Consider the following 27,740-nt stretch of genomic DNA (forward strand, 5'->3'; position numbering starts at 1 on the left):
TCCTTGTTTTGCTTCTTAGTGTTTTGTTTGGCCTTCGGGAGCCACCCTATAAAGATGTCACATCTATTTATATTTTGCTCTTGTTTCATGTTATTGATTCATGTTTGTTATGTCATGTCTTTTATTTTGAAACTTGTCTTAGTCATGTCTAAGTCTTGCATATTTAAGCCCTCAAGTTTGCCATGTTGCCTTTTGTCGTGTGCTGAAGTATGTGTGTTTTTCCATGTTCCATGTTCTATTTATCAGGTCATTGTTTGAGTGAATTCAAATCAAACCAAACCATGCTTATTGTTCATGTTCACATTTATGCTTTGTTTCTCATCTAGGATTCATTTAATAATTTAGGTTTCACATTTTAGATCACTGTAAATAAACTGCACTTGGGTTTTTTGCACCCCGATCAAACTCTCCTTGACATATCTGTGTCATTTTGTTGAAATATTTGCATAATGCTGCCCAAATGGATATGCAAAGACAGAAGGCACAGTTTCAGGTATCACAGTAGTGTTGTTGTCATAAATTATTAAAGTGTAAATTATTAAAGGAGTAGTTCATCAAAACATGAAAATTACCCCATGATTTACTCACCCTCAAGCCATCCTAGGTGTACATTTACATTTACATTTATTTATTTAGCTGACGCTTTTATCCAAAGCGACTTACAATTGCTATATATGTCAGAGGTCGCATGCCTCTGGAGCAACTAAGGGTTAAGTGTCTTGCTCAGGGACACATTGGTGTCTCACAGTAAAGGCATGTGTCTTATCCACTGCGCCATCACCACCCTCTGCCTTTCTTCTTTCAGGTAAGCACAGTCAGAGTTATTTTAAATGATATCTTGGCTCTTCCCAGCTTTGTAATGGCAGTGATTAGTGTCTTAGCTCCAAAAAGTGCTTCCATCCATCATAAAAGTAATCCATACAACTCCAGTGGGTTAATGAATGCCTAAAATTTCCACTTTAAAAACTATTATCACTGGCTTTCTGTCATACACAAGTTTACAAGAATCAAATTACGACGTATGATGTTGGCATAGCAGAAGCTAAGGTGAGAATTGACGATTTGTTATCCATATTAATAATGCACTTCAGCTCCCACTACGCCTACGTCCTGCATTATGTGTTGTAATTTGGCATATGGCAGTTACTGGAAGCCAGTGATAATAACTTCAAAAGGCTCAAAATCTCAAGAAAAATTTATTATTATTATTATCAATGTTAGGAAATAGTGTTGCTTCATATTTCATGGAAATTATGATACTTTTTGATCAATTGTTTTTTTTTTTAATGAATTAAAAAATCAAAGGATCAGAATTTATTTAAAATGTAAGTCTCTGGAAACATCCTAAATGCCTTTACTGCCAATTTGTACTTTTACCTTTCCTTGTGATCAATTTAATGCATTCTTTTTGAACTGTAGCATATATTTTGAAGATTTTTTACAATTTGTTTTATTATTATTACATGAATCAAGATTATATGAAATTCTGTGGTTGCGTATTGGACCAGCACCATCTACAGTATACCTGTACATGTACACCTGTGCTTTTCTTTGCTGGAGAAAGTTTAGAGAAAAGCCCTCTTCTGTCATTCAGTGGTAATGTGAGGAGAGGGGGAATAAACTTGGAAAGGAGAAAGAAATAGAGACTGAAACACAAAATGGAGCTAATTTATCTCTGGTCTTCCTTACTGGAGACCAGTTTTGACTACGGTAATTCTGGTTTATGCTGGTCTGGTTGGTTGAACAGTATAACAATGGCAAAACTTAGCATCCTAAAACACAGCACATGCTGATCTTTTTAACATCACTGTCACTCTGGGAGGGTTTCCCATATTTGCTTGAAACTATGAATCATGTTCTGACCCAATTAGTCTCCATTTCCAGAAAGAGAAAGAGGAAGATGAAACGATGAACAGAAAAGACGATGGGCTAATTCTGATGTCAAAAGTTGTGTGATTTTTTTTTTAACCTCAGGCTTAGACATTAACCAGATGCCTCTGTGCAACTCTTACTTTGTCAATTGTCATTTACCCAACTTGCAGAAAACAGCAGTGAGCATGTAAACAATATTCTGAACCGCAAACATATGGTCCTCCATCTCAGCCTGGCTCCATTGAGGGCCCGTTTTGTTTCCATAAACAGTCAGTTTCATGATTTACATCACGATTCCATTGCTTATGAACAGTTCTGAATAGAAATATTTGGACTGAGTAATCAAAACAAGCTTCAATCCGATCATTGGAGAATCAGTTATCAAGCGTTTGTCACATCAGGCCATGCTTCATGGTATACATGCACGGCTGTCTGAATCTGACATCAATCTGACAGCCAGCTGTATTCATGCTTCCCATAAGAGTCTTAAATTAATATCACTGGGAACGATCTGTCACACTTGAATGGTCGAGGCACCCCGCTAGCCATCATTTTTTTCACCAAGTGGTTTTTACTGTTCCTCTATTAATTGCAATTCCATATTCTATAACTCATGCTGTGCTATTACAGTAAGAAGACAAGGCCTTTGCTGCCCAGAAATCATTCACTTGTTTGAGAAATTAGATATTTTCTGTCTAGTACACCAGTCTGTCTTTCCTTTTATTTATTTTTATGTGACATTCACAACTTCTGTAATGGATGCAACTAGGCCAGAGTTTGTTTTTTGCTTTCAAAAACACAACCAATTAGATTGGATTTCCTGAAGCAACCACCAGTGCAAGGCAGCAAAACAAATACAAGTATAATATGGGTGTTATATAATATATACATCCCCCGGGTATGGCGGATATATACAGTCTTACAGTGTTCATTTAGTTCAGTTAGAGAACAGACAATTAAAGATTGAAAAATTAAAGAAATTAAAAATTGGAAGGTTTTTTTATTTGTTTCTATTGCTGGGCGATATGGCAAAAAAAAAAAAAAAATCTTGATTTTATCAGAACATTTGACCAATTCTCGATTTTGTACGATTTTAACTAGTCAACTTGAAAATATAACTACAACATGATTCAAGTAACTCTTACTTTATTAAACCTCTAGTTAAAGTAAATTGTATTCTAAGTGCACCCCACATGAAGTTGTGATCGTGATGTAAATGTTAAACAAATCACTAAATATCTTTGCAGAAAAGATACATGAACTACAACTACATCTTGTACAAACTTTCCGTATGCATATTATATGTTCAGAAATAATACAAGAAAAATGCTTAAACAATTCTCAAGTAATTCAAATTCAAAATGACTGAAGCTATAACACCTAGAGTGCTATTAACTATAAATGCTCTGTAAAAACAATGAACAGTGGTTTTCAGCCTGTCACCCTGATGCAAACATGAAATATAAGACATACAGTAGTTCTTCACAGGTTTTTTATTCGATTACGCTGCTTTTCCTGTGTAAACATGGATGCATTTGACTGGTGCACTCGCGTCTCTTGCATGAAACGGCATTCTAAAAACACGGCGTTAAAAGACGTTTAACATTAAAAGATGTTTAACGCCCATCTTCTTGCATTTTTTTCCTATTCCACTGCCCACGTCACATCTTTGTCAACACAAAAGCACATTCTGTGCTCCATCATGTGGACCGACATGCGGTTGGATCGTTCCTTTCTCTTTACTGTTATTGTCTAATTCTAGCGTTTGGTAATATTTCTATGCAAAATCACGATTCCTCGATTTATAAAAACTAAAATTGTAGCAAAACATTACATTGAAATTAATCAATAAAATCTAAAAAAAAATCGTCCAGCCTTATTTTTTACTTTATTTCAATTTTTGTGTAATTTATTTATTTAATTTTACATCAAGGTGTATTCTGTTCCTCTAGGCTTTATTCGTTTTGTTCTTATTCGTTCTGTTTGTTATTCATTTGGTTCCACAGCGTTTGCTGATTTTCAAGTTTTTTTACATTTAAACAGTTTGTTATTTTATATTAGGCTTATAGCATGGTAATGGTGTATTTTTATACGTTTTGTTAAAAGTCCCATGTTTATTGCAGAGAATTTGTCGTTGTAAATTATAGACCCCTTCAATGTTTGTAAACATGGAAAGCCTAGGGTGGGTGCGCGCGCAGCATGGGGTCAGAAAAATGATCGGCATATTGTGTCAAGGTCTTTGACACCACAGGACCGGGAACAGTACCATTCTAAACTAGTTTTAGCTAATGCCGATTGTCTGCCTGATCCCGAGCTCCTAACAGAATGGGTAGACAACGTTAGCAAGTGGCCAGATATTCACTGGCCCACCATATACTGCTATCTGGTGGACAAGCCGAGTGTTTACACACGCGAAAAACTAAAACACGCGACGCCTATAATTACGTAGTCTGTGGGCATGTCCAGACGGTTTTATATAGCGATATAGGCGATGACTCGTGTGTGTTAAAAGCGGAGGTTTTACCGAGCCAACACCAAGGGAAAAACACCTCTATGTACCAAGCCTGGGTTGTGATCAACAAGCGGGAAGGCTACATCCATACTGCAAATTGCACCTGCATGGCAGGGTAAGTATTTATCATTGGAGACGGATGCACTGTAGACTGATTTCCTTGACTTGATGGGTTTATTTCCCTAGAAAACCCTGTTGCACTAAAACATTCCATATACACATCAGTGCGTGATGAGGTCAAAGAAAAAAATAAATAATGTCATTAAGACACATAACACATGGTTAGAACAGGCATACGTAGCAACACGTACATAGTAGACTACTTGTAATTTTTGATATGAAGTGAGCACTACAAACACGAGCCTCTTTTATCGTAGCATTGTCCCTAGCTTGCAGCCACAGATGTCGTCTATTTTTTTTTTAAACGGATGAGATCCTGCAGGAATCCTGAAAAACTTGACTCCAGAACTAGTGCGATTTTCACAGTCCATGATGCAACAAGTAGGCATTTTTTTCTTGACGAGAAATTCTCTGGTTAACACACAATTCAATGGGATGGAATGAACTTTCTGACACGACATGCGAACGTTCCTGTGACATGTACCGTGAAGGGGTCTATAGAGAATGAGAATGTGACATAACGGCGTTGAGTTCTGCTTTGTTTATCCGCCATATTTGCAGGATAGCGCTGCCTTTAGGGCAGTATTTGATTTTTTTTTTTTGTCGTGATTGTGAAAAATATCACCATTGTATGTCTTTCATGCTGCATCGAGAATTGCAATAGTAATAGTATCTGATGATCATCGTTCTGAGAGAAAACTGGATAAAACAGTATGTTTTTTCACCTTTTTTCTGTGTAAAAACAGCGAAGGAAGCAGATCGCGGAGAAGACGCCGAATAGTAAATCTGTTAGTCCCTGATTAAACCTACTGCCTCTCACTCAATAAAAGAATCACATTTCTGTGTGTTTTTGAAAGATTTGATTTTGTTGGTTTAATTATTAACGTTACCTTCTTTGCTAGTATGACTCTCACGAGGCTTGTGAATTAGCAGATCTTGAACAGGGGACTTTCTAAAATGCTTAAAGTGGCTTAATGTACCAAGACAGTGATAAAGACAAAATTGTAAAGTATATACTATGTGCAGATATGCAGCTCAAAATATGGACGCAACGCGTTTATTTACGTTAAGCATTTTCCTATCATAAGAACGCACTTAATGCACAGAGACAGTGATAATAAAAGACCACATTCTATACACACCTTACTAATAAGTCATAATATGTGCAGAAAAACAGATGAGCCCAAAATATGAACATTAAATTAATCCATAAGTGCTTTCTACTTTACAAAACGCTTTGTTTAAACATGCCGCGTTAATATTCTGGCTGTCTTTTAGCATCACGGTCTTAGTACATTAAACCAGCATTTTAAAATGCTATAAAACTGTTCACAAGCTCCTAGGGATTAGATTTTACTTGTCATTTGTTGACATAAATATAAAAATGCAGCGAGTTTGTGACTCACTGAATGTGACCTACAATCTCTGATTCTCCTCCGTGGCCATGGACCATAGACTGTAAAAAAAAATGGACGTAGTGTCCGTGACGTCACTCGTAGGTTTCTGAAGAGCGTTTTTGAAGCCTAAAGTGGGCGGAGCCGACCGCCGCCATCTTGGCAACGCGTCACCGCGCGTCACTCCCGGATGATCCAAAATGGGCAATGAGGCGGGACGTGGGCAGAACTGAGGTGCCTGGTTGTCTATATATAGTATGCTTTATTAATCATGTTCTCACTGAGTTTCGTCTTTTAAAAACAGTTTTAATCGGTTTTAATTCTTTAAGCCACAGAGTTTGTATTATAGCCTAACAGTTTTCTATTGGAGGAAAACGCTTAACCAGTAACGTTAATTACAGGCCTAACGTTACAGCCAATCACAGTCTGTCGGATTCTGGAGTGTAGTTAAGTTTTAAATAAAATTATAAAGAATAAATAAATGAATAAATAAAATTACATTACAATATCACTCACCGGAAAAAATGGAGCCTAGACTTGGACGGTCTGTTAGTACAATTAACCGCACAACAAGCCATTTTATTAGATAATTTTAAGAAATAATAACGAAAAAAGCCATAGACTGTATAAAACAAAAGCAGAAACACGGCAGAGATGCCAAGTTCAGCGGCTGACGTGACGGCTAACAGACAGCAGATAGAGGCTGTATCCGAAATCGCCCCCTATACCCTCAAATAGTGCACTATTTGAGGGGACAGCCATTTTAAGTGGTGTTCGAAACCATAGTGGATGTTCTCGAGTGCACTCATTCAATCCCACAATGCACTGCAAAAACGAGTGTACAAGCGATGTACACTCAACGGCTAGAGAATCCCCAGAATGCACTGAGAGAGTCGCGCGCCGAATGAATTCCCGCGTCTCACCAGAAGATGGCGCCCACAGCTGAATCATCCATCCATTCATTTTAGAAGCGCTCGTCCACGGCGTAATACAACACAGGTACAAATTAATTGTAAATTGACTATAAGGGTTTATACATAATTTCCGTGACTGAGTTCTAGATAAATCCTTCAATCTTACTATTGGAGCTGCCCATTTCAAATTATTATTTAACAGGAAGCAAACTATGCAAAAGCGGCAGCCCTTCCGGTGCACTCAGTGTCCGAATTCACTCACTCGTTTTCATTCACTCCTTCAAGTGAACTATATGAGTGGACTAATGTAGGGAATAGTGAATGAGGGTATAGGGGGCGATTTCGGATACAGCCAGAGACAGCAACGTCAATCAACCTGTCACTCAAGTGGCCACGCCCTTAATTATGCAGAAGTTTAAGGCTTAATATAATTTAAATGGATGAGTTATAAAAAAAAATTCACCCCCCTCACAGTTGTCACGAAGGGCAAAATTAGCTATATAGACCAAAATAAATTTTTGTACCAGGCTGTAAACATGTTTTTTTCTACTATAAAGTTGGGCATTTTAACATGGAGAGTCAATGTGATTGACTCCCTTTTGGAGCCAGCCTCCAGCGGCTAGTCGATGAATTGCAGTTTTAATCACTTCCGTGTTGGTTTCACTAGAGGGAGCGGCAGGTTGCCGCTTGCCATGGACAAATTAATATTTATAATGACGCGTTACGCGTCCTCTGGGAATGCTGGAGTGTGACGGGGAACCCCAGTATTACAGCACAGTCACACAAGCCATGATACAAAGTTACAGAAACTAAGCAACCGAAATAAAGATTAAAAAATCATCAAAACTTCTACTTAGCCCTTGCTCCGTTTCTGCAAATCAGTTTTTGTGAATCCTTCATCAACAGCCGATTGCGCCACCTGCTGGTGAGCGGCTAACATTAGCTGGAGATCATGCATCGGTGCTCTACTGCTATTCCTGCGGGTCCCGGATGTGCAACGCCGAATTTTCTGCAGAATTTTAACCACTGAATTTGTGGCAGCGAATTCGGAAAGTGAAATAAAATGACCGAAACTTGCCTGTCGAATATTATACATCGCATTTTTAAACAGACTGAATATTTTGGAAGTGAATTCTGTAAGGTGAATATGAATTATTGAATTTTTAATTATGAAAAATATTTAGAATTGAAATATTCACAGTTTAAATAAACAACTATGTTCAATTTCAGGACCTAAAAATGCAAGCCCCGGAAATACAAGGCATTAAAATGCAAGCACTGTTAATTGCAATGCATCTTTTTTTTTTCGATTTGTGGAATTCAGCATGCTTTATGTTTCAAAAACTAATGTCATTATTCTGCTTCCATACAACGAACTTTGTAAAACCAAACTGTATTGTGCAACTCTGTGCTGTGCATTTACCAGGCGACCAATGGCAGTGCCTGTTCAAGATGGAGTTAAACCAATTACATTACCCATTTTCCGAACAAGCGAGCCAGATTAATGGTTTTGTTTTGAAAGAGAAAAAAAAAGCATATATACATCTCAGTTGTATAACATTTCAGTTGCATTGCTGTCTATGGAGGGTCAGAAATCTCACGGATTTCATCAAAAATATTTTCATGTGTGTTTCGAAGATGAACAAAGATCTTACAGGTTTTAGAGCAACATGAAGGTGAGTAATTAATGACAGAAGTTTTATTTTTTGTAAACTATCCCTCTAAGAATCATAAACGTGAACTCTCTTTAAGCAAACACAAAGGATCTTTTATTTAATTAACGTTGTTTTCTTCATTTTTTTAATATCCTATAAAGATTTGAAGTACACTACAAGTGCACATTCATTGTACTTCTTTTTCACAAGGGTTAAAAGCAGTAAAAGTCCTTTCTGAGCTGAACACATGTGCTGTACACACCTGATATCTCAGTTTAAGAACAGCCCATGGCACAGCTTCCTGTTTGTCACACCGAATGATATTATTAGTCAGTGGTACATTAGGTACCATGACGCCAGTGCTTGAATGATGGCCTGTAGCATATACACAGAGTACAACAACACGTGGAGTGTCTGTTTCTAAACTGCATATTCAGCAAGCAGCACATTCACTGCTCTCCTAACAGCTGTTCATCAGCTGTGTCCTCAGCAACAATGAGCTCAACACGGCCAACACAAGCACTACCTGCCCTATGACAGACATAAAGCCTCCACATCCCACAGACCTACATAACAGTGGCCCCAAAAAGTATTCAGACATTAAAATATCTAAATGTCACTTTATTAGATAATAAAATACGGCATCTGTGCTCAAATGCTGCTATATCTTTTCTCAAAACTACAACTACTTTTCTGAGCCATTTTTGAAATGACTTTTAATCATTTGGCGTCCAGGTCATTTTTTTGTCAATCAACTGGAGATTTTTAGTGGATGTGTGAAGGAAGTTCTCTGCAAATTCACAGAGGTGTCCTATAGAGCAACCACAGGTTCATCACATTAGCAATGAATTATTTCATTAGTGTCATAATACTTTTTTTAAGGCACTTTTTGATATCTTGTTATCTAATGCTAGGGAAAAAAAAAAAAAAAAAAAAAAAGCAATTAAGTGTCCAAATACAAATACTGTAGTAAAAATAGCATTCACCATAAAGTTTAGGAACATTCATGATTATTTTGTAACACTCCGTGAATATGATTATTTTCCTATACTCTTTTTATTTTGATATATGTGCACGTGTGCACAAGCATTTCTACAAATATAGGACTATGAGCAATTTTAGCTATATTACTTTTTTTTATTATGATTTGGAAAGGAAATGCCCTTGCCCTGATAATAAAAAATACTGTACTATACAGTAGCCTGGAGAACAAAAAAGTAAACATTTTTAATTTACATACATGTCAGTTTGTAGTTGGTTTCAGGCACTTGAAGTCACAGAAGTAACAGTCCACGTAAACTGCTACATCTAAAGTCTTTGGTCCTCAGTTTTTAAACAAGGAAAGTTGCATAACATGGTCAGAACTAAACATAGTCTCCCAGCTTTACTGCTTTCTTGATTTTGTTTAATTTTTTTTTTCATAACTTCAACAAAAGCTGTTTCATAACTTAAAAATGTTTCACTTATAAAACATGAATGGGTTACACGTACATAGAGTAGAAAAGTGCTTTAGATATTTTCCCACCTTCTTCCCAATGTTCATTGTTGTTGTTTCATCCGCACTGGACAAAATCCTCAAAAAAGTGTTCAGTGAAACTGGGGTGGATTGGTGGCATCCACATAAAGACACAATATCTCACATTTGGTCTCTATCCAATTTTGCACAAAAGAAAAAAATTAAATAAAATTGGATAGCGAATCTCATTACACCTTACAAAAAACATGTCTGGGTCATATTTCAGTCCAAAATCACAAGGAAAAAAAAGAAAAGAAAGTATATTATGCATAAAGAAATTTAAGCCTACTTTTAAGACCATTGAGACTTTTTTGTCATCATAATTTAAGAAAAATTAAATTTTCCAAATCCTAAAATGTGTAGTATTTGTTATAATGTCTAGATTTTCACTTTCATTCTCATGAAAAATATGAAAGTCTAACGAGAATCATAATTGAGAAATGGTAATTTCTTTACGCAAAACATATGTTCCTTTTCTGTGAATTGTTACGTAGACATGTTTTAAAGAGATTCCCCCTGGAAAGTCTGAGGATTTTAACCAAACATCATCTGAAAAAAAGCAAGCAGTGTTTTCGTCCCTTTATGGCTCAGCTACAAGGCAGCCATGTCTGATAGGAGTTGGTACAGGTGGAAATTGGCAAATGCACATGTGCTACATAGTAGTTGCTGAAGTTGACGTCCCTGACATAGGGCGCCGGTTGGTAGTAACACGTAATGTTAGACAGTGCAGGAATGGCGTTCTGTTCGGCCAGCACATGTAACGCCAGAGAGGAGATGAGTGCGAGCGTCTGCCTCCGCTCATGACCCATGAGACACACGGTGCTTTCATCCACCACGCGATGGAGAGTCACCAGGCAATCGTAACGCTTGTGCTCCATGCCGTTAAAGTGGTTCTGCAGGTACGCCTCCAGCTTCCTCTGCTGCTCATTGATGTCAGGGAAGTCGATGAAGAAGCGTGAGCACATGTAGCGCTGGAGCATCTTCATCTGTGCCTCGGACGCTGGACGAAAACCTCTTACCAGCAGGTGGCAGTACTTCAAGAGCCCGCCGCCACGGATCTCTTCCGGACTGTGCGTAGCGATGATTTTGGCATGTAGGTGTCTCAGCGCTTCTTCAAAGTCTCCGTACATGCTCTCTCCGAGCACAGTGGGATGGAAACTCTCGGACATGGGCGTCTCGGAGCAGCGGTCGAAAAGCAGCAGCGAGTCCAAGCCGATCTGAAAAGAGTCCACGCTGAACTCAAACTGCCGTCGCAGGGAGTCCACAAACTTGAGCTCCACATTTTTGCCAGTGTTGTTGGAAAGTGAGATGAGGCTCCAGCGGTCCGTGTCGTTGCAAACCTTCACCAGCTTCTGCACGTACACTTCCTTCAGGGTCAGAGCGGTGATGCGGCCCCGGCTCACGCCAGCAGGCAGGAACTCCAGGAGGCTGTCCAGGACCACGTCCTTCACCAGACGGAAGGTCCTGTCATCGGTCAGACTCAGGCCGAAGATGAGGTCCAGATCTTTGTAGCCCAGGCCAGTGTCCTGATGGAGCACATAACTGGCAGCTGAGCCGTTCAGCTTCACATCACGCACCGCTACGCCTAGCTCCTCCAGACGAGCACGCACCACCTACAGAAGAAGCAGACACAGAAGGAATTTATTTTAGGCTATTAAAGACAGGGTAGGTGATTTGGTTCAAAAAAAATTTTTTGTTTTGCTGGTTGAAAGTCTCTTCACATCTCGATAGCACTCATTAAGTTAAGTGGTCAAAATGTATTTATATGTATTTACATCTTCTGTAGAAGGCGTAGGACCCAAAAAACTTTGTCCAATCAAAATGTTCAGTCCAAACATTACGATAGGCTGTCCTGTCTGCCTGTCAAATATGTATTTGCATACCTCTGCGCGCCCTGTTTGCACAGACATGATACGTCATCAGCGCGTTCCAGCGTGAATGAAAGGCGCTATTATTGTAACATTATGCGCTTTGTACTGTAATGTTTTCTCACCAGTGAATGAGATGTGCGGTAATCTGACTGTTGCATTCAATCCTCCACAAACGCTTCTCAATCTCTCATCGTGTCGCAGGTTAGTCTCTGGTCTGCCTGAGTGTGTTTGTATGTTTTGGGGGAGGTGTGGCTTTGCAGAGCGATTATGCAGGGAGGGTGGGGATCTTGCTTTCAAAGTTAACTTGCTATCGCTAGCCTTTCTGAAATCACCTACCCTACCTTTAAGCGTGATGACCTTTTTTTTCACAAATTTGACACAGATTCATGTAACTTTATGAAAGGGGATGGAATGCTTAAGACAGTGTTGTAGTGACCGTTCAGTCACAAGTCCAAGACCATATTTTTACAAACTCGGGAGCAATTGGACTCAGTCTTCCCAGCAGGCACAGGACATCAATATAACGTCAGGTTGACGTTGGACATGATGTCGAACAGATGTAGTACTTTGGTTGAGAATGAAAACTGGGTTGACATCAGAATTTGATGCCAATTTGACTTAGCGTTGGTTTTGGTTACACAACCTAAATATTGAATAAATTTAGGTAAGACTGTACAATGATGACATCTATTGACACACGTCACTATAGCAGAATAAAACATCATCAGTATGCGCTAGTGGTAAACGGCGAAAGAGAAAGAGGTAAGAGCTTGAGGTAAGCAGTTTTATGTTTTAGCGACGTGTTGAGTTCATGTCGCATTTTGATTGGCTGGTCAGTAAACATGGGTTGTAGCAGCACTGTGCAATGATCATGCTGAATTTCTGACACTGTCAGAAAATTATCTTAGGCAATCTTTGGTCGCAAGACCGTGACAATGGGCATCTTTGAACCTCTCTCACTGTACGGCATAGGACCACCAATGAGGAGCCACAATTGCTTCATGATGCCAATTTTTATATTGATGTAATTTCCTGAAGGATGATGTCACTACCTGATATGATCAATATAACTGATCAATGTGTCATTAGATGCCATTGCATAGAGCATTTGAAATTCAAATCTTTGAAATCTTGTGGAATGTATTTAAAAATGGTAAAATGTGTAAAACAGAGCAAGGTAGTATTACACTCTCACTAACTGGTTACTGAAAAAGCAACCAATTCAGACAAAATAGATAAAAATCAATCATGTAAGAGGTGATTTTGTGAATTCTGAATGATGGGCTTGCAACTTTGTGAATAAGGCTTGCAATAATACATAAACTGCGGGGATAAATGCAACCCTGGTCACACCATCCACAATGCAAAGCAAACAGTTTCACCACTGAAGGCACTACAAGTCTACACATTCAAGAAGAAGAGGAATTATGTTGGTTTAACAGACCAGCTACAATAGAAGGAAATGGTAACCTTTCTTTCTGAGGTTCATGCAGTGCAGTACTGTAACCTTAGTAAGCGTCTGTTCTCAGAAACAAACACACACCTCTATCAGGCTGGACACAGGTGAGAACTGAGATGTAACTCTTAACTAGAGAAAGGATTCTGTTTTCCCTGGGAAATGACAAGTCACTGCTGGCCTTGGCAGCTTTCTTGCTTTTCTGTCCTTCTAATCTGTACATCTTTCTCTCAAACACACACAAAGACAAGAAGGCCTCCAAGAAGGCTCCAAAGCCAGCTGGCATCAGCTAATAAACAACTTTTAAAACAATTGACATTCTCAGTGATTAGACCGAAATAGCTATAAAATAAATGGAGCGTTATATTAGATTGAGAGTGACCCACATATTTAACCAACCCAGTAGTGCATCCAAGAGCACTGAAGAAATGGAGAATCTCCACTCAAATTGACATTTGAAAGCCAAAGATGTGATTTAGTCTGGGTCAAAGACCTAGAAAATTGAGAATCTGTGAAACTCTTTATTCTAGTTCTCTAGTCTATTGGCCAGCCAGAGCAGAAGAGAAGTGGACCAGTGGAGAAAACGCCACTGCCATGATGCTAGGGGTGTTGTTGGTGGTTGTGAGAGCATTGATATGAGGTTTCTAAAGTGATACAAGTGGCTTTCAGAGCATTGCTATACTCTGGGTGGTTACCAGAGTATTGTTATGCAGTGACTAAGGTGTTAATGTGCGTTGCTATATATTGTTTGTACCACTTTTTTCCTTTCTCTTTGTCTGTCTCTGATTTATGAATGTGGGCTTACACATTGTCTACCCATCCCACCACATGATACTGGTTGACCTATTTGTCTGCAGAGTTACATAATCCCAGCAGTGTCTGTACATTTCAGAAACTAAATGCCAAACTTTTAATTTCATCACCAGATATCTGTCTGAACACTTCTGACAACCAGTCTAAAAACAACCAGGTGAAAAAGCTGAGTAAAAAACAAAATACAAGACACTGGAAAAGCACTCAAGATGAAAAACGACACAGTGCTCCAGAACACATGTTGGTTTTCTGGAATATAGCAAAGGTCGGGACATAAAATTAATCTTTTAGATCTGTTTCCACTATGGAATTATGAATTATGAATTATTATATTTGAATGACCATGAAAAAGAGCTGCCGCAAAGCTTCTTTTTTTTCAGCATGGAGAACCAGTTAATTACATTGGGAACCAAACTCTTTCAGACAGATGGCTAACATAAATCTGAGACTCAAATAGGGATATTTTTTTTTTTTTTTTTATAATTACGATTAATCATTTTTGGCAGCATGCACTATTAACTAGTTGTTTATTAGCATGCGTAATATAAGCATATTGGCTGTTTATTAGCACTTATAAAGCAAATATTAATGCCTTATTCTGCATGACCATATTTTAGATCCCTTAATCCACCCCATACCTAAACTTAACAACTACTTTACTAACTATTAATAAGCATCAAATTAGGAGTTTATAGAGGGAAAAAAAAGTCATAGTTAATAGTGAGAAGTTGTCCCTGAACTAAAGAGCGCTCATACACAGGACATGTTCAGTAGCAGCACACACACACACAGAGACAGAGACAGAGAGAGAGAGAGAGAGTGGGGGGGGGGGTGCATTCACTCTAAAAAGACAGCCAAATAATGCAAAATCTTGAGAAGGGCTCTTTAAAAATAACTATTTAAAATGCATGGCGCAATAAAAGGCAAAAGTGATTGCTGAACTCCCATCAAGCCAGTGACGACAAAAATAGTGCACACTTATTGTGATTACCATATCTATATATCTCCACTGAGTTGATCAGTGAGTCTTCAGCCAATCATGCTTCAACAACAACAACAAAAAATAATAATGTTCTTACAAATTTTTCAAGACTTGCATTAGGAAGTTCTTAAAATTTTGGAGAAGACACTTTTACAAAGCAGGATTACTGAGACTAATTTCTCCATTTAATGTCATTGTTATTTAAGGGAAATGAGATCTCATTTGTGATCTGTACAATTAAGACCACATTTAAATAAAAACATCTTGCTATACTGCAAAATCCTTGTTTGACGATTTAAATCATGTCTACCTACCTCCAAAGTTCAGCTCCAACCCGAGCACCTCCGACACTTGAGCCAGCTGATTAGGATCTTTAGCAGTACTGCATAATTACAGATAGGTGTGTTTGATTAGGATTGGAACTGAACTCTGCAGGTAGGTACTGTAGATCTCCAGAAGTAGGATTAGGCATCCCTGGTTTAAACCAGATATGGTATTCTGTACAAGGTAAAACCACAAGGCTACTTCCTTTGACCCTATGTGAAAGACTTGTAAAAAAAAAAAAAAGCCACAAATGCACTGTCTGACTGTAGCTGACAACGCCTTGGTGGCATGTAAACTCACGTCCTGTTTTGTTTTCCAACCTAGCTAAAAAGGTTCTCTGTTTTATTTCTGGGATGACTGTTAGGCAAATACAGGTTCAGGCTGGGGAACAGGCCAGCAGAACAGCATCATTGCCCCCTGGACACCAACAACCACTGTGAGCACAGTGAACTGCCAAATGTAAAGGGATGAATGAACCACTTACGAGTCTCTGACGCTGGCCCAGGCTCAGGACATGAGTCAGTGAATCCACTGTACTAGAATAGACTATGAAGAATTTTACCCTTTAAATCTTTCCCAAAAATTCACTTAATGGAATCTTTGAAATTCTAGCTATTGGATGGCCATGTGGATAATCCTAGGTGTTATATGAAGCTTGGATAAAGCTTTAAGCACTTACTCATACGTAACTTCCATTACACCAGTTCTGTGCTCCATTAGTAAAGACTTTGTTTAAAGAATCATTCATCAGATTTTCCAAACAACAACCCAAAATGAAAAGTGTGTCATCATTTGCTCGCCCTTATGCTATTCCATACCAAGACATTTTTTATGTGGATGACAAAAGAAAATCCCAGCATGTCCAAAGCGCTTTTCAAAATGAATACTAGGAATGTAGAGCACCATAGAAGTGGTCCACACGACTCGTGCACTATGAAGCCAAATGATCAGTGCTGGGGTAACACATTAAAAGCAACACAAGTTACGTAATGAGATTACTTTTTTCAAGTAACTAGTAAAGTAACACATTACTTTTAAATTTGCAGGAAAAGTTTTCGCATTTATTGAATGACAGCTCTCCTGTCAGAAATCAGGAGTAAGTGCAGAGGCATTGTGTGCATTGTGTGAACATGTTACTGTAGTTCTAGACTAAATGTGAACATGCATTTACTCATCTCACTTGCACCAAACAGATTCAGTATTCCTCAAAATGGATAAAAACAGTGAACTGCAAACTTAGATTATGACACAAACCTGCCCTCTAAGTTGTGCCCTCTACTGTACAGACGTGAATTTATATTTCCTTCAGCCTGAGGCTTATTCATTTCACTTTTGGTGTGAAAGGGCTTTTACATTTGCCAGAAATATAACTTTTATATTATAAACAAACAAGCAAGCCTAGCCCTGATGAGAAAATGCAAAAGTAACATAAATTACATTCCATAAAAAGTAACTAAATAGCGCAATTAGTTACTTTTTAGAGAATAATGCAATATTGTAATAATGCATTACTTTTAAGTAACTTTCCCCAACACTGCAAATAATAGCTTTGTTTGAGGAACAGACTGAAGGTGTTTTATAAACCATACACATCAGAGAAACAAGTGCTCAGCCATCTTTTAATTTTGTCTTTGAACTTCCTTTTATTTTCAGTAGCACTATAGCATCGCTGTTGAAGGATAATTAAATCTAAAACACAGGTTCAATACGTGAACCCTGGCACATATTTATTACGTTGATATAGATATGTATTGCTGTGTTTTTATTACGTTGCTTCAGGTACGTATTGCGGCAGTTCAGAGTTCAAATATCTGGGGGCCGTCGCTAAAAATGAATGCTCTATCGTGTTGGAAATATGCCCTACACCAAACCCAACCCTAAACCTACCCGATAGTGCTGACAAATCCAAAACTGATATAAAAACATGCCATTTGAACTTCCTTATATGCAGATTTGAACTGTTTTGTGGAACCGGAGCTCTTCACCTCTCAAGTACGTCTCCATGCTCCGTGAGCTACCGAACAAAAAAGGCGTCGGAGTTTTACTGCCTCTAGAGTTCATTTCTTTTGGAAACTGCAGTGATATGTATTGGTACATATTTCGCGTCTCGCTAAAAAGTGCCCCCAGGTACGTTTATGCCATGAGACCAGGCAGGTAAAGGATGACAAAACTTTTAGATTCTTGAATTTCTAGAAATATAATTTCTCTGGAGGTCAATATTACCACTGTTTTCCAAAAAAGATGCATTTTACACTAAAAGAAGGTTTAAAGGCTGTGTTGATTAGCTCCCCCCGCAGGTAAGGGTGTATGGTGTAATCCATTGGTCTCAAAATCCATTCCTGGAGGGACACAGCTCTGCACAGTTTAGCTCCAACCCTAATCAAACACACCTGATCCAGCTAATCAAGGTCTTCAGGATCACTAGAAACTTCCAAGCAGGTGTGATTTGGAACTAAACTGTGCCGAGCTGTGGCCCTCCAGGAATTGCGTTCGAGACCAATGGTGTAATCTATACCTCACACTGATTCCAGCCCTGGTTTTAACCAGGATTATGTTACATGCTGGAGGGATGAATTCCTTTAAGACATCCATTCACATACTCAGAAAAGCACCTGTTCTAAGACAGGAACAATGGGAATGGCTTAGATATAGAGTATGTGTATCTTTTCAAATAGAAAAAAAATGTAATCCTGAGGACTTAGTTTACACTCTGGCCAAACAGAAAGACTTAGCAGGCTCCTCTTTACCACACGGATGCCATGTCAGCTCTGGCCCACAAGTCTACTGTTTCCAACAGGATTAATCCACTGTTAACCTTATGTGCCACAAGCAAGCCAACTTTGTCTGCTAAACTGGCCAATGTAAGCCAAGCAACACTGTAGTAATGATACCATTGTGAAAAATGAAATAGTGGTGATTTGTGTCAAGAGAGTTCTTTCTGCACTTGGTTATAAGAATTTCTAGTTAATGTACATCAGTTACTATACCATGAACTAAGATAAACAATTGTTTACTAACTAAAATAAATACAGTAAAAAAATACAAAAAAAAATATGTTTGTTAGTTTTGAATGAACTAATGTTAAAATCTATATTCCTTAGCTATACTACTTAACATGAACAATGATTATATAACATTTACTAATGTTAATTAATGTCAAGCTCAAAATGTAATAAATTATTACAATTTAAAGTTGTATCGTAACATTAGTTTATATGTGAATTAACAAAAAATGAATATTTTTAATGTTAGTATTAACTAACATTAAACAAAATTAATAAATGATCTTAAAATAGATTGTTCATTGTTAGTTCACGTTAGTTAATGCATTAAATAATGTTAACCAAAGAGACCTTATTGTAAATTGTTGCCAACACTTTTTATGATCTATTACCATTTTTTAAATTATTTTAATGATCTATAAGCATTTGTGAAATAGTTTTGCCTGCATTTCATCTTAGTCTTCGTCTGTGAGCTGAACTGTTGTACTGTTACATCCATGAGATTATGTAAGTTCAGATGTCATTTCAAAAGGATGTCATACGTCATTATCAAATTAGTTTCAAATTATTATTTGTAGCACAAAAATGTATAACATGCATTTTGTATGATCTCTCTTATTTTGTTAAAGTTATTCACATTTTCACAGATTCTGCAAGGGGTTCCCAAACTTTCGCATGCAAAGGTCATAGTATTTATTAATGTTAGTTAATATTCAAAACTTAAACATTATTCAAATTTAAAGTTTTATCTTTTAACATTAGTTAATGCACTGTGAATTAACAAACATTTTGATTAACTAACATCAACAAACATTAATAAATGCTGTGAAAATATATTTGTCATTGGTAGTTGATGTTAGTTAATGCATTTACTAATGTTAACAAATGGGACATTATTATAGTTACCAAAGCTTTTAGTGATTTATAAGCATTTTTTCACGATTTTTTTTTCCCTGAACTAACATGAATAATTTTTACTAACACAAATAAATAAAGTAAAATTATATTGTTCATACTTAATGTTATTTGTGAATTAACCAATGTTAAAAATAACTATATTATTTAACTGTTGTTAGTTAACATCAACAATAAGTATATACCATTTATTAATGTTAATTAATATTAAGTCCAAAATGTATTAATACATTATTAAAATTTAAAGTTGTATCTTTTGAACATGACTATTTTTCTAACATTAAAAAGATTAATAAATGCAGTAAAAAAAATTGTCATTATTAGTTCATACTATCAATGAAGAATTAACATGCTGTAGAAATATATTTTTCATTGTTAATTCATGTTAGTTAATGCATTCCCTAATGTTAACAAATGAGACCTTATTATGAAGTGTTATCAAAACCTTTAATGATTTATAAGCAATTTTTAACTATTTTATTGATCTAAGCATTCATGAAATATTTTTGCCTGCATTACAGCTTAGTCTGCATCTGTCAGCTGAACTGTTTTACTGTTACTTTTAAACCACTATTAAAGCATCAAAAGTTTAAACAGACCCTCTCTCTCTCTCTTTCTCTCTCTCACCCACCCCTCAACCCATACTCAACATACACAGTCACCCACCCCACACACAGAAGCAGAGTGACATCAGATGTCAGTTTTTTTAATTTTCTGCTCTCCATAGTGTATTTATTGTAAATTCATGGAATTAATCACATTTCCTCAGAATGACTTGTTCTGTATATGTAATTTTTTATGAAGTGTTTGGAAGCTGCTCTTAAAAGATAAAAAAAAAAAGAAATTGTGCTCTCTTTTTTACTGTAACTTTAATAAATTGCTATTAAAACACCATTCAAGATATCCTAAATCCGTTCGCAATTTAGCATCTTCAGTATCTTGTCATCATGTTGAAAAAAGTTTGGTGTGAATTTCTTGTTTCTGCTTGGAGGAGTATGAATTAATTTGCAGCCTGAAATTCCCAAAAATTGACATTAAAATAAAAATAGCCAATGACTGTAAATGAGAAAGTTGTCCGGCTTGATGAGAACAATATATGTACCGAGTTTGGTGTCTGTAGCTAAAACTAACCCAGTTTTGACAAAAGGTGGCGCTATAGAGTGCCTCTTCCATGCCCGTTTATGAGCTTTTGGTAGTGTCTATCTATCATTAATACTGATATGTGTGTTGAGTTTCATGACATTCTAAACATGTTATCTGCCTCAAAATCACCAGAAAAGAATTTTCAAGTTTGACAAGTTGCCATGGCAACATAATTTTAGATATCAATATTCCCTTCACAGTTTTACATCGGCCGTGTTTTGACATTATTCTGATGAAGATTGAAGCAAATCGAATAAAAATAAGATGCTGAATTCAAAGCATTTTGAAAACAACACACTTCCTGCAGCCAGTTGGTGGCGCTATAACTTTGACTCCTAATAGTCACATCAATGCGATCGGTATCATACAACGAACAAACCACTGAAGTTTGATTAAAATCAGAAATGTATGTGGCTGTTAATAGGCATTTCCTGTTTCTCATTTTTCACCATAACTTCATCTCCTCGCCACGGGCAAACCGTTCGAGATATCAAAAATCTCTTCGCAATTTAGCATCCCCAATATCTTGAGAACATGTTCACCGAGTTTGGTGGCAATCGTTTGGAAATCCTCAGAGGAGTATATCAAATTCCAGAGCATGCGCTTTTTAAACAGCCCTGAATAGCGACTTCCTGTTGGGCGGAGCCTATGACATGCTGCGCGGAAGTTGTTCAGCTCAATGGGCGCCGTAGAGCTCCTGTGCCTTGCCCGGGTTCCAGCCTCTGTGGCGTCCTAATGGCCACGGATTCCAATGTGTGTGCCAATTTTCAAGAGTTTTTGAGCACGTTAAGGCCCCCAAAAGTGCCCAGATAGTCGAAAAAAAAAAAAATTAATAAATAAAAATGAATTAATTAATTAAATAAATAATAATAATCCTTAGAAGAACAAGAGGGCTCTGCGCCTTAGTGGCTTGGGCTCTAAAAAGCAGACCCAGAGGCTTTTTTAATTAATCTCACAAAATTAGTCACACAAAATGTTGAAGTATACAGAAGTAAAAGTTTGAAACATTTATCTCTGCTAATAAAAATAATCTATACTCAAAACTTCATTCTAGTTGTTTTTTATTATTATTATTAAAAATGAATCTGTTGAGTGTATATCTGTTGATGGAATAATATCATAAACAATATGAAGAGTCTCTCTGGATGTTAAATAGATTAAAGTGAGATAAATGAAGCGATTGCACAAACACCTGCTGATATCTGCTGGAATTCAGCACGGAAGAAATGCTGCCACATAAACCTTTTCCAGTAAGACTGCAAAAGTCATGACTGACTGCAAAACAATGTATCTATTACAGTATAATTATCATGAAAAATGATCTTGAAAATGATGACTGACAGATTATACTGAAATGTACGATGAAGATGAGATGCTACGAAATGCTTAAGTAGAGATGCTTAAAAACTTACACTTGAAAAAAGTACCACAGAACTTTAAACACTAGTATTTTAACATTTTTATAACAATACCTTAGTGTAACAAATTGTGCATCAATTTGTCAATGCATAAACATTAGTAAATTAATAATACATCTTTATTGAAACATGAGTTAAATACTATAATTTCCGTTCGGCTGAAAAAGCCAGATTAATCATGCAATTATTTCCTGAATGACAGTGAACTATTCATGACACAGGAGAAATAGCATGGATTAACAAATCATTTCTCATAAACAATGATCCTTTTGTAAATATGATTTCATAAATCCAATAATTCCTGTTCTACATGGATGAGATTGAAACATTATAAAATAGCCAATAAACTCATACCTATGACCACACATTCAGTTTCTACGTCGCTTGGCAACCATGATGAACAGAGCCTACAGTTCCGATAATAAACTATATACTTGGAATATTTTATTTATTTATTTATTTCATTCTGGTGCTGTACAGAAATATTATTAGAATCCTATCTGTTTCGTTTGAATTGGGAAACAGAACTTTTTCAAATCTTAAATCAAGAATTAATACAGCCCCTAATAATAGTCCAACATTTATGTAAATACAGTGTCTTTGATCATAGTAACTAACTCCAATTTACTGACATGATAAAAAAAAAAAATAATATATATATATATATATATATATATATATATATATATATATATATATATATATATATATATATATATATATAACAACACGTAAAATTACGTTTTTGTATAGAAAATCAATTGTAATCGTTACAGTGTTAACTTTTAATGCCTTGATTTGTTTTGTGTCAGAGTGAATTCATTAGAATCCTTCAGGAATGTTCTAAATTATTGTAACACTTGAATTGGAGTTCTCTCCACATTTCTTACTGCATTCCATTTTTAACATTGAAACACCATAAAGTAGCGAGTTCGACCGAGGTTCATAGTGTCTTATGTAAGTATGAGATCCTGTACCTGTACGATATGCCGTGGCTGAACGGAGAGTGTAGGGAAGTTTCCTCGGCCGTGGATCGGGACACATTCTCCCAGGATGGAGTCCAGACGCTGCACCTGCTCCCATGACAAAACACAGCAGCGCCGGCTCTGCTCCGACACATCCGCGGAGGACATGGCCAAATCTGTTCGGTGGATGTCAGCTGGATGCCTCGACTATATGACCTCCGGTTATTTCGGTTTAGGAGTAGAGCATCAATTCGGTTTCAAAGCGTGGACTTTAAAGGTTATTTTATCAACGCAACAGAATCCAGATAATTACCGATGCACAAACGAACTGACGCGTCTCAGTCCAGCACTGGAATAAGTCTGGAATAAGCCTACAAATACATTTAAACCGGACTCATTTACATACGCGGCTCAATTGGTCAGCTTTATGAATAATTAGAACGTCCATAAGATCTGAAGTCTATGTGCCCGCCCACCTCGCCTACGTCACATTCCCCGCTGCGCTCATTGGCTGTGGGAGGAGCGTGCGTTTGTGTAGGAGCATGTGTTGGGGTTTTTGTAAACACAAACCAGGATTCTCAAGCTAGTTAGTTTGCTGTATAGTACATCTATGATAATGTATTCACATTGTGTTCTCACTGCCAGGAGTTGCACAAACCCTTAAGCGTTTGACTTAATAGATTTTGCCTAAGTATATATACACTCTCATGGAAAAAGATGTCACTTGGGTGGTACCTTTTCAAAAGGTACATATTTTATTTTTACCTTGATCACCTTTAAAGGATGCATACACGTACATTAAAGGTGCATATTAGCACCCAAAGTGTACATATTAGACCATATTTGTATAGGTTATACATAAGTGTAGATTGTACAGAAATATATTTCTCTCATTCCTTTTTAAGATGGTTTAATGCCATTTGTCTCTGGTTACTGTGCCACTGTGACACTATCTATCAGTTGCAGCTGTTCTAAAAGAGTTATGTGAGAAAATATGACACCTTCAATGAACTAAACAGGAGATAATGAGACTGCTGCGGTGAAAACTATATTTGACCTGTTAAAGTATTTTGTTAGATAATCAAAACTGTGTTCAATGTGGTGAGATTCAAATTAAATGGTTTTATACAAATGTATAGAGAGAGAGGGATCTATTATGACTGAATAAACAGCCAAATGAAACACCAATGAAAGTCATTTTAAGGGTCAGGTCAGGTAGAACAACTGTAAAGTTTTAACAATATTATAAATACAATTTATTGCCTTGTTGATTTGGCTCCTGGAAGTCTTAAACTTTGGGTCTGGTATTATATTTGATAAGTCCCAAAGGAAGTTTAGGCCTTTTATAACCTGATCAAACAGTAAGGCCATACCTCTGCAAACATCCTTTATTTTCCCAGGCTCCTTATAGCAAACAGAGAATGTCCTTAACTCGAAACGCTGCTTGTATATGACTTTAATCCTGCTTCTATTCCGTCATAGAAATGTGATCTATAGCTGCTGGCCATTTAAAAGACGTCATCAAGTCGACTGGCATGTTAAGTGTAAAGTATCGTGTGAAGAAGCAGAAACGAAACTCTGGCAGAGAATACAAAAGAGAATCCTCTCATTGTGATGATCTCTGTATGCTCATGAGGAACAGGTTAAGAAACTGAACAGAGGTGACAAATGCTAGTCCATCAGGCTGTCACAACACATTCAGATATACATGACTGATTGATTTTATATCATTTGTGGTATTTCCATGCTGTACTGAATCACAGTTATACAACCTCGTATTTTCAGTGCTAAAACATTTGTCTTATAGTTTGTGCTACATTAACGGAGCTTCTTAAATGCTCAAAAATGTTACTATACATATCTTAGAAGGTACAGTAAACCTACACAGATCCAGTATTGTTTACTAAGATTGTTGCTAAGAAATGTGTCTGTGTGTTTGGATAAAGAGTCTGTGGTTGTGTTTGCTTCATAAATCTATTTGAGAGATTATGCACACATTTGCCAAGACATCTTTGTCTTTTTTTTTTATTAAACAAAGCATACGGAAGTTATTTTTATGGAAATAAAACATACTTTCCATAACCTTAGCAAATACTGTAGAAGGTGAATATTGCTGCATTAGATAAAAAATTAAAAACAAAAAAGAATAATAATAAATTCAGGCACACTTTTCAAACAAGTTTATTAGGCATGAAATTGTAAAACAAAACTAGTATTGTGATGCATTACTGGACAATGTCTGTATTTCATGTGATGAACTTTTCTTGCGGTTTGAAGTTAGTTTTTATTGAACTTCTAGCATCAAGATATCATACAATCATTAAATACCATCATATTTATACATTTGTGTGACTTTTAGTGTCCAGATATTTTGTTGTCTGTTAAAGGTGCTGTATATACTAAAGCATAAAAATAACATAATAAATTTGCAGATATTTGGGAAGCATGCAAAGTTTACATACTTGTTTCTCTGAAAAGCACTGCTACAGTCAGTTAATCTGCTGTGAAATGTGTGTTCTGCGTTGGAATGTCTGTTTTTGTTTTTGATCTGTGTGACTCCACCCACTGCCAATTTACCCAATGTTTCTCAACGGGGACATTCGCAGAGCTTCTGTCAGGATACTGGACTGTCTGTGTCGTGTTTTCCCCCTGTTTATGTTTCTGTTTGTCCTTATTTGGTCATGTTCCTGTCCTTGTTTAGTTTGATTATTAGTTGATTCCCCCGCACATGTCTGTCCCTCGTTATCCTGTGTTTAAAAGCCCCAGTCTGTTCAGTTAGTGTTTGTCGGATCTACTCATTATGTTCGTGTGTTTCCTGCCATTTCCAGTGTGGATGTTCCCTGTATTTTCTTGACTAAAAACTGTTCTCGTTTACTCGTGCCTCCTGCGTGCTTCCTCAGCAGCGTGACGTGACAGAAGACCCGACCTAAAAGCAGTTACCTCCGTGTGTTCCCTCAATTTTGTTTCAATTTTTTGCTCAGTGTTTTGTTTCCGTTGTGTTCCTGTATGGATGCCCTTCTTCGCCCCAAATACTTCCTCCTCCTGCTGGAGCAGGGGGACAAAGCTCTCGAGGACCATACTAGACTGTTCCTTCTGCTAGCTAACACCACCAGCTACCCGGACGACGCGCTCTGCGCATTCTACAATGCAAGTTTAAACACCGCATACAGAGCGCTGTAGCAAATTAGCTCAAAGTGAGATGAACATAATTAATCATAACAGGTTGTTATCAATTATATATTCATCTTCAGGAATTAACTGTAGCATTAATAGTACAATAAAATGATTTGTTCAGAATTTAGCAGTAAGAAATTGCTAGTCATCCAGTTTTTGATATCAACTATACATTCCGTTAGTTTTGCAAATTGGTAAGTTTCATCGGGTCGCGAAGAAATTTAGAGCTGAGTATTATCAGAATAACAGTGAAAGCTAACACCACGTTTACTAATAATATCACCCAAGGGTAACATGTAAATCATGAAAACTAACGGTCCTAGTACTGAGCCTTGAGGTACTCTATGCTGCACTTGTGATTGGTATGATATCTCTTTATTCACTGCCATGAATTGATGGTGGTCATAAGTACAATTTGAACCATGCCAGTGCAGTTCCTCTAATGCCAACATAATTTTCTTGTCTATTTAAAAGAATGTAATCAACTTTGATATTCAGTGAAGACGATTAGACTACATTTTATTTGATGGGGGGCGGTGAGAGAGCTGGATAATGGGTAGGGAGGCACTGGCCCCAGAGGTGGGTATTTACTCATTTCATTTTTGGAAAAAATTTACTTTTTAAGAGTAGATTTAAAGATGGGTACTTTAACTTAAGTACATTTCTAACGATAAAATTGTACTTTTACTTCGCTACACTGGGCGGCGTTCCTCTCGTTACTTTAATTTATTTAATTATTTTGGTTACACTTTATTTCGATAGTCCACTTTAGACATTCTACTAACTATAAGTAACTTTGTAACTACATGTCAACTACATGTCAACTAATTCTCATTAATTTGCAACTACATGTCTACTAACTCTCGGAGTGGACTGTTAGGGTAGGTTTAGGGTTAGTAGAATAAGTTGACATATACCTGCAAAGTTTCTGATAGTCAGTATGTTGTATGTTGTGGACGCATCAAAATAAAGTGTTAGCAGATATTAAGCAGACAGTCTACTAATACTCTAATGACTGCTAGTAGACATGTAGTTGCAAAGTTACTTATTGTTAGGAGAATGTCTAAAGTGGACTATCGAAATAAAGTGTTACCATTATTTTTTATGCTGTATGTGTTAAGAAATGCGTAGTTTATTCCAAGAAAACTGTCTCTTTAATCTTGGCCCAGTCGCGAATGAATCACTCTTTTGAGTTGATTCTGGCCTTGAACAAACAAGCCTGCAAAATGGTCTGAATTGGTTCGCAAATCATTTTGAATGATTTGTTCGTTCCCTGTGTAACAGACGTAGGCAAGTAAGTGCTGGTGCGTGTAAACCTCACTCCCCTGATCTCAAAAAGAGGCGCCATAACCCGACCTAAAAAGCCTCGGCATTCATCTGAAAAGCTCTAAGACAAGAGGAGTATTAAAACAGAGATAAATCAGTTCATCAGGATACAGTGTAAGGCGTGTTGCTATACATTCAGTTGCGCTCATTCCTGTTGCCCGTTTTCAATCTGACAACCTGTGTAAGCATTGAGTCTGAGGAGGGGGTCAGTAATACACATTGCACCTTTACATGGTTTGTTCAGCTAAATAAAATGAAAATTGTTATGAATTAGTCACGTTCATGTCATGTTAACCCATCAAGACTTTCATTCATCTTTGAAACCCAAATTATTATTTTTTATTAAATCTTAGAGATTTCTTTCCATC

At 37.1% G+C, this 27,740-nt stretch overlaps 1 protein-coding gene across 1 annotated transcript; it reads right to left on the reverse strand.

Annotated features, from left to right (window-relative positions):
- Positions 1–9,074: 9,074 nt before the first annotated feature.
- tent5bb (terminal nucleotidyltransferase 5Bb) lies at positions 9,075–23,228 on the reverse strand. Its single transcript, XM_079381139.1, has 2 exons — positions 22,885–23,228; positions 9,075–11,596 (listed from the first exon to the last, which is right to left on the reverse strand). The coding sequence occupies exons 1-2, from the start codon at positions 23,038–23,040 to the stop codon at positions 10,571–10,573; spliced, it is 1,182 nt and encodes a 393-aa protein (XP_079237265.1). The 5' UTR covers positions 23,041–23,228; the 3' UTR covers positions 9,075–10,570.
- Between the last annotated feature and the right edge of the window lie 4,512 nt (positions 23,229–27,740).

This window comes from Barbus barbus, assembly GCF_936440315.1.
Source record: "Barbus barbus genome assembly, chromosome: 27".
NCBI classification, from domain to species: Eukaryota; Metazoa; Chordata; class Actinopteri; order Cypriniformes; family Cyprinidae; genus Barbus; species Barbus barbus.